This window comes from Onychostoma macrolepis, chromosome 23 (genome assembly GCF_012432095.1).
Source record: "Onychostoma macrolepis isolate SWU-2019 chromosome 23, ASM1243209v1, whole genome shotgun sequence".
Lineage (NCBI taxonomy): Eukaryota > Metazoa > Chordata > Actinopteri > Cypriniformes > Cyprinidae > Onychostoma > Onychostoma macrolepis.
Window position 1 is genome coordinate 24,455,974 of NC_081177.1, and position 8,491 is coordinate 24,464,464.

The following is an 8,491-nucleotide window of genomic DNA, read 5'->3' on the forward strand; positions in this document are numbered from 1 at the left end:
TAATGATAAATTTCTCCAAATCTGTTCCTACGAAGAAACAAACTACCATCTTGAATGTCCTGTGAGTACATTTTCAACAGTTTTTCATATTTAGTGTGAACTCTTCCTTTAATTCTGACATTTTTTCCGGTTGCCAGATGTTACTGGATCATGTTGATAGTTAACGTAATGATCTACACCTGTGGTCTCTGCCAAGTAAAATGCTTTAGAAAAGTGGTGTTAGTCCTGAGAAAAGCTTTAGCAACATTTGGTTTGATATTTTATATCTAATACAATGACATTCCATCATTAAGAACAGCTTAAGTGTCCAAATACTTTTTGGAGCCACTGTATATTGACATTTCACAACATAGCAGACAAATTGGCTCTGAGCAGATAAACCAGACCAGTGATGCTCCACTGGCACACCAGACAGACAGATAGAACCGTGGAGCCACGAGATGAACCTAATGTGTGAGACACGGACAGACAAGGAGAGAGAGAGAGTGAAAGATTTGTGCTCTAATAATATCCTCCACTGACAGATTAGAGATACAGAGACACTCTGGGTTAAATAAGGGAGCACATCTCTATTCTGTTATCAATTATCAGTTTGAGGACAACACAGTACAAACACACTGTAAGGTAAGATGCTTCTACTGATGGGAAATCTGCTGATCACAATATACATTTAAACATAGTATATTTCATGGTAAACTATACGTAAATGGTTTTCCGTTAATTTTGATGTACTTTCTTTTTTTTTTTTGGATACATTTCTACATTTAGATATTTTATTCTACATTTATTCTACATTATTCTATATTCTAGACTTAGATATTTTATCAGTGTTCTTCATCCTGAAGTTCTCATAATTTTTATAATTAATAAAGTTTTTCATAATGGTCAGGCAATTATGGGTTATTATGATGCATTAGAGAAATATAATTTAACATAATAGTTTTATCAATTAAGTTGGTGTAACTCATCAAGAGGAGGACTACAGTTTATTGTGAATATTTTCTGCAGATGAAATGTTTAATAATATAATATAATATAATATAATATAATATAATATAATATAATATAATATAATATAATATAATATAATATAATATAATATAATATAATATAATATAATCATTTATCCTACATAAGACAATCGGTTTGGAGAATTGATGGACTATGTTATATATTATTATATTATACCATACTATATTAAATATTACATTATTGTAATTTTTTTTTTTTTTTTTTACTTCTGTGTTGATCTTTGTGAGTAATTGACAATTTTCTTGCAACCTCAAGCATATTTATTTTTATTTTTTTTTTTTCCAAAATTCCCCCTTCATCAAATGCTTTACCTCTTTAGATAACTTTCTATTTGTGGAACCGGGTGAGTCCAAATTCAAGCCCTTTGTGTTAATCCAGTTGAGAAAGTAGAAAGATCACTCTTTGTTTGAGGGGCGTTTCGGTCGGTCACTAACTGAGATATGCAGAAAATGTGAGTGGGTCAGAGGAGGACAGGATGTGGCCGTGATGTATTCATAAATTAATTCAGTGGGAATTCAGTGGGAGTACTGAGTTAAATTTGATTTCATGTGTCAAATTCATCTAGAAAACATTTAATAAAATGATTTTGATCTCTTTTAGTTGCCAAGATGCCTGAACAAGGGTAAGTGTGGCTCTCTAAGCCCAACAATAATATCTCGTAACAAGTTGTCAGTATATACTAACACACATTTTATGCTGTATTTTCAGGCAAGAGGTACGTTATGCATTATTTCCTCTAATAAAATAACTAAAACTTTGATTATTTGATCATCTGTACTACCTGTACTGTGTCATAACTTTCACATCTCTGTCCCAGAGGAAATCCAAGATCTCAGCCTCAAGAAAGCTTATGCTGAAGGTTGGTTTGAAGCACATACAAATTCAGCATTTACATTGTATAATTCGCCCCACTTAACAAGCTGCACTATTTGAGATTTAAGAGTTATGATACAAATTTGAATACTTACTTAGAGGTAAGAGGTTTGTTCAAAACACTAATTCATAAGAACAGTACAAACAATAGTATTTTTTTAATTCAATAACACACCACTAGATGGCAGAAATGTGTCTAAAACAATGTTGGGCCTGTCCCAATATCTACACTTGAATAGAATAGTCCCTTAAAGAACACTGAATCCTCTTCAGAGTGGTATTTGAGGCTAAGCGTATCCCATCATTCATCAAATTAATTAGGCTATTACATATAATTAGGTAGAAGATGCTTGCAACTGCTTTTTATCAGTTAATTAGAAGCAGCACAATTAATACACTGTGTCTTCTGTTACTTAGGGATACTAAACCGACAATAATAAGTTCATTTTGAAGTGTAAAGTGTAGAAAACCAAAATATGTAAATGAAGCTCTGTAAAAACTTGCATTTTTATAACACTATATGTGTGTCCATCAGGTATTTAAAAGTTCTCCATGCCCACTTGAACATTTGGTCAAAAGCAAAGACCAAAAAGTGTGGATATTGGAACAGTCCCATTGACATACAGTTGTGTGTTTTCAGAGTTTGATGGTGGCCAAAGCCAAGGATGAGCTGGATCAGGAGGTGTTGGATAAAGAGGAGGAGAAGCAGAGGTATCTGATGGAGAAAGTTCCTCTTCTGCAGACGCAGGGGATGTCATTCGCTGAGCTTCAGGTAAGTGTTCTTCAGATGAAGTCCACCTAATGTTACAATCACTGCTGCTTGCGCCACTCCGCCTATTTATTTGCATATTAGCTTTCATAAGGCTGATGCAAATGCCTTGCCCAGTGCCTGTCTGTCTTAATTTGATTAACTGCAGTGTAAATAGCCAACCATGGGCATTATGTTTGAGTAAAATGATAACTAGGAAAATTGCCATATGATATTTGGTTTCTTATAACAAAAGACCTTTTGGTTGAGCTTTAATGTTATTAGTCGGCACTCTGTGTAATATAATACGCATTCATATCAAAAAGGATTCCTGATTAACATTTCTGTCTCTTTTAGGAACTATGTCAAGAGCTTCATGCTAAGATTGATGTGGTGGATGAGGAGCGCTATGATATTGAAGCCAAAGTCTCACTGAATAAGCGTGAGGTATGAAAATCCACATAAGCCATAGTTTAATAACCAGTTGGACAATGCCACAACTTGCTGTCTTCATCTGCTCTATTTGTAGGATTCTAATATTAGTGTGCAGTTCTGAGTAACTGCGATTTCCTGAAAAGGTGGAAGCAGTTTTCCACCTTTTGTTCCAAAACTATGTGAGCTGTCTCGCTGTCGACTCCCTACATACGCAACTGCCTGATGGAACATAATGAAATGGAACCTAATTAGGAACAATGTAAACAGACGACAACTGTGTGTCATACAAACGGTGTCATTCATGGGAATAAACTCTCAATTAATTACAATACATTTTGGAATTAGCATGTTGCTAAGCTAACAACAAAAGCAAAACTTCAGCTTAAAAAGTACATCAAAGTACACAAAACATTGACTAAAACAGTAGGCTAAATTTTAATTATTGTGAAATATCTTTAGATATAATGTTCACTTTTGAAAGAATTTTGCTCATAATTGACATTTCTCTTGCTGTTTTGAATCGATTTATTCATCGCGGTGCATTATAGGATTGCCTTCTCCAAAACTAATTCATGAGCTGTGTCCGAAATTGCATACTGAGAACTACAGTGCTAGTATGAATGTGTGTAGTATGAATTTAATCCGGATGTACTACATTCATCATGTTGTCACTAGCTATTTTTCCATCCAAAGTTGCAAAATTAACTCATGCACAAAATTGGAATTGTAATGAAGCCGATGAGACGAGAGACGAGCGGATCCAAGTGCAATGCTTTTATTAATAAACGTGGTCGAAATACAGGCAAGGGTCAAACAGTGGCAAACAGGTATATAATAGGCAAGGCAAAGAGTCATCCAAAACGGGCCTGGGTCGGTAGACAGAGAACAGTATCCAAAGGGGCTAGACAAGAGAGGTAAATCCAAAACGAAAGCAATAGTCCAGGCAGGGGGCAACACAATCCGAAACAGGCAAGGCAAGGCAAGACTAGACTAGACTAGGGAAACTAACAGGGGCTCTGTAGAGTAGCTAAAGCTAGGGCAGCGATAAATGCATACAATACTCGGCAGTGAGGGAGAGAAAGTCCATGGCTTAAGTACGGTGTGCAAATGGGAATCAGCTGTGTCCTCAGTGCAATGAATGATAGGAAACTGTAGTCCGGAGGTGACGTGCAACAGTAACTGTGGTGAGTGAGTGACCTCTGGTGGTGAGTGAATGGAAGTTCACAGACCTGATTCGTGACAGGAATATTGCATTAAACATTTGCACATAAATCACCGTTTCCATCCAGTGCGATGAAGAGAACAAATCGTCAATTTCTGATAAACTGACGCCAAATATCAGTAAGAAAAATGCAATTTATTTTCCATCGTAATTTATGCACGTTTTATTATTGGATAAAACATCTATCCAACTCAGTTGAGCACATATGTTTTTTTGTGTGCATTTTTTTAGAATCTATTCATATCTTGGCGTCTCCATTCAGCATTTTTTTTAATGCGATATCCCAAAATGCACATAAAAATAGGCAGATGGAAGCAGCTACTGTCGCTACTTACGGCGTCAGTTGCACCGCTTCAGGTATCAGTCTACTATTTAATGAATATGATCTCGGAAATACTCTTTATTTCACGTATTGTTTTTCGCCTACGTTATAATAGGTAAGTAGGCCAATTCAGAAGCAGGAATGCAATGCTACCTTTGAACCTGGAAGGTATGATGCTGCCTACCTTTTGGATTAACCTTTCACAAGTATATTTTTCCGAGGTAGCAGGAGAATGCTATCTATGTAGTGAGCTCACTAGCTTTTGGAACAAAGCCTTAATGTGTCTTTATGCTTATAAATGTTTAATAAGTAATTAAACAAACAACGGTTCATCCTCTAGGTCAAAGACCTGAACATTAAGGTTCTGGACCTGAGGGGGAAGTTCAAGCGGCCCACCCTGAGAAGGGTGAGGGTTTCAGCAGACGCCATCCTCCGATCTCTCCTTGGCTCAAAGCACAAAGTCTCAATGGACCTACGAGCCAACCTAAAATCTGTGAAGAAAGAGGATACTGAGAAGGTATGACGTCATGTGAACACGTAAAGTTATATGACCAAGCCATTCAAGCCATGTCAGATGGGTATATCGATACAAATTAAACCTTAAAAAAACAAAACTACACAAGTAGAAACATTATGGAATGTTCAGTGTAAGATAATGGGAGAAAACTGTTAATCCCTCAAGGTTATGCCAGTGAAAACATTACTAACATTACTAACCTTCTATCTGGACTGGCACTTGGACAACTTGTGGATCAAACAATAGGCAACGAAAAGAAACAATGTACTCTGACTATTCAGAGATTAACAGAGCTCAGAGAGAAGGATGACATCAGTAGCAGCAGCTGTTTGAAAGGCAGAGGCTCATGGGATATGAAGCGGAGGAGTAAAAGGCAATTTTAGAGACCAAACGGTGACAATGTTCATTCTTTTCAGTGTTTGTCTTGAATATAATACAGGTTGGGTGTTGTATGACAGACACGAGAGCGGACAACAGAAGTACAGTACTAGAGAAGCTTTTGTGTGGATTTGTAGCTGAATTCAATGGAAATAGCCTTTTCTAATTGTATTTATTTGATCAGAGATGAAACGCAACACAACAGAGAAAAAAAAAAACCCTGAATAGTGTAGTGAAACCAGAACATAAAATGGATGTTCTATGTTACTTTCAATTCAATCAGTCACATGCCATCAATTAGTGGCCAGTATTTGAACATTTTTTCAAGAATCTGTCCTTTGACTTGAACTTTACTTGTCTACATTCCGAAGCATAATACTGAACCTTTTAATCCAATATTCATAAAAGAACATATCCTGTCCGATTTGGGAATGAGCTGATTCTTTTCAATGAACGTGTTGAATCGGTTTGCAAATTGAGTCAACAAACAACTTACTGATTCAATGATTCAGTTAGACGAGTCTCCAGTTAAATTTGGCATTAAATCAAAATCAAAACTTGCGTTCACTTGCGTTGAGTGCCACTCCCATATCTCAACAACATCCAATCAACAACGGTCCATAGAACCAAGTCCCCGCCCTACATTTTTTATTTTTCCGTAATTCATTACACTTGAATTGCCATCACAATACGTAAGATCTGTCGTTACTTTTGCTTTATTGTAACTCAATCCACTGAATTGTTTATGTCTGAAAATGTGCCAACTTCAGGAACGAAAAGTAAATTATTAATTTTGAATATTATTATGATTATTAAAACCTTTTAATACATTTCATCAGAATACATGGCTTCTTTTGAATGACCTTCAATACAGAAAAATGCTTTTTAGAACTATACAGTGTTTTTACAACATCTACCAGCATTTTTGATAATTTTCACAAAACTTTCATGGCCCCTCAGAATATCTGAACATTTTTAATCTACGTTTTTATGTTTTATTCTAGCTTCATGCATTTTTTTTTTTTTTATCAATACTTGAATGTGGGTATGTTTCATTAAAAAACAAAATTTTTGACAAAAACGCAATTTTCTCAGCTTTTTGTTCAAAGACTACGTCTGGATGGGATTCAGAAAGATGATCAAAATATAGATGGAGTAGATCGCTTCCATCAACACCTCCAAAGCTTACACAGCTGTTTAATGTTTGATGATCGCGTTATTTTACATAGAGATCTGCCTACAAATGCGATTGCTTGTTTCTATTTTTCTTCGCTGTGTTTTGATCCAGACATTCAGTACTCTTTCAGAAGATGTGCAATAGCGCCTCCTACCATCTCGTAAATGATGGAAAATTCTGTCAATGGTGGGGAAATAGTGAACCTCATGTCTTTAAAAAGAACCTATTTTCCTTTCAAATCTTTCACTCAAGTGGAATCACCCAAAAGGCTAAACCCAAATTCAGTATAGTGATATTCAATGAAATTTCTATAGTTTGCTGATCATATAATCATGTTTAATCACAGCTAGTTAGTAGTAACACTTCTGTCATCACTTCTTTCTGCAGAAGAGACCAGTTGAGGACAGCGACTGGAGGAAGAACGTGGAGGCCATGTCTGGTATGGAGGGAAGAAAGAAGATGTTTGATGCAGCAAAAGGCCCCACCCAGTAAAACCTTGTCTAGTAAAGTTAACACTCAATATTATGCAATGTATTGTTTGGCAACAAAAAAGGCTTAGGTTTAGAGTTACATACTAAATATACCATTAAATACCATATATACTGTTATTTCAGATGTTGTTGATATGACAACTGTAATTCATTGCAACTGCTCAGCATTGGTGCAAATCATTACGCAACTTTCATGTGGCTGACAATAAGTAAATAATTACTAGCCTAGTTTATCTTTTATTGTGTCAATATTCAGTTATTAGGAAGAGTCAATGGAAGGGCGTACCAATGTATTATGAGAATAAACAATGAGAAATATTCGTTGATGTACAATACTCATTATATATGTTTAATCTTTCCAAAAGGTTCCCATGCTCAGTTTGACATTGTTTTCTGTGAATTATTGTTTACGAAAGCTCATAATTCTGACTTGCATTGCTGAAGTTAACCATATAAAATAAAAAGCACAAAAAGCTCATCCAAATTGTATGTAATTGTACTTGCAAAAAAGTGTATAATAACACAGCCGGGATAGTGTGATAATGTCTTTTTGCATGCTATATAACAGTAAAGTGCCTGAAGAATTTAAACAGATGTGCTGTGTTTCTTTGTTTAGTCTAATTTGATGCAAATGTTTAAATCGCCAATGAATAAGATCGTGCATAGATGATGAGATAAGGAGCTCATTCAGGAAGTGAAGCGTTAACTATGGAGGCTGTCATCTAAAGACAGTGGACTCCAACCCTTATTTGCATAATGGATATCTCTGTCTTCCCTGTGTTGGCATTGGGTGGGGTGTTCAGGCCACTTATGCATGCTGTACTTATTTAACGTTTAACAGTCGAAGTGCATTGTGACATTCTTCACTTGGAATGTTTTTTTTCTCTACTTGCATGAGTGAATATAGAGGCAATTGTAAATGAAACAATATAGCGGAAACATGCCACCAGATTTGTCATTCCAGTGGAGTTGCCTATTATTTCCTTTAAGGCCAAACCCTTTGGTATACTGGATATTCTACTATGTCTTTCATATAGCTCTGGTCAAAGTACAGCAGGTCTAGCTGTCTCTTATAGGTGTGGCACAGGGAATAAAGCAAACACCTCCAGCCTTTGAGCTTCAATGAATTCTGAACTTTAGAGCAAATACCACTGTGAATAATAACATTAAGTGATGTCCTGTATGCTTGACTTCATTTAAAATGTTGTATTCTAGTGTATTGAATTTATGTCTGATGGAACTCACGTAAGACAATGTTTCAAAATGTAACATGTTTTGAACACAAGCACATTTCAC

At 35.8% G+C, this 8,491-nt stretch overlaps 1 protein-coding gene across 2 annotated transcripts; it reads left to right on the plus strand.

Moving 5' to 3' along the window:
• Positions 1 to 208: 208 nt before the first annotated feature.
• tnni1a (troponin I type 1a (skeletal, slow)) lies at positions 209 to 7,768 on the plus strand. 2 transcript variants are annotated; one of them, XM_058763496.1, is made up of 7 exons: positions 209 to 624; positions 1,633 to 1,747; positions 1,850 to 1,891; positions 2,546 to 2,677; positions 3,011 to 3,100; positions 4,973 to 5,149; positions 7,092 to 7,768. In XM_058763496.1, the coding sequence occupies exons 3-7, from the start codon at positions 1,883 to 1,885 to the stop codon at positions 7,194 to 7,196; spliced, it is 513 nt and encodes a 170-aa protein (XP_058619479.1). In that variant the 5' UTR covers positions 209 to 624; positions 1,633 to 1,747; positions 1,850 to 1,882; the 3' UTR covers positions 7,197 to 7,768. The 2 variants fall into 2 exon arrangements, with proteins under 2 accessions (XP_058619479.1, XP_058619477.1); XM_058763494.1 differs by lacking the exons at positions 209 to 624; positions 1,633 to 1,747; positions 1,850 to 1,891 and adding an exon at positions 2,411 to 2,440.
• The last annotated feature ends 723 nt before the right edge of the window (positions 7,769 to 8,491 follow it).

Excerpts from the sequence above, each read along its gene's own strand:
- tnni1a (XM_058763494.1), top strand. Across the intron at positions 3,101-4,972 it reads TCTCACTGAATAAGCGTGAG|GTCAAAGACCTGAACATTAA; the intron begins GTATGAAAATCC and ends TTCATCCTCTAG. Across the intron at positions 5,150-7,091 it reads AGAAAGAGGATACTGAGAAG|AAGAGACCAGTTGAGGACAG; the intron begins GTATGACGTCAT and ends TTCTTTCTGCAG.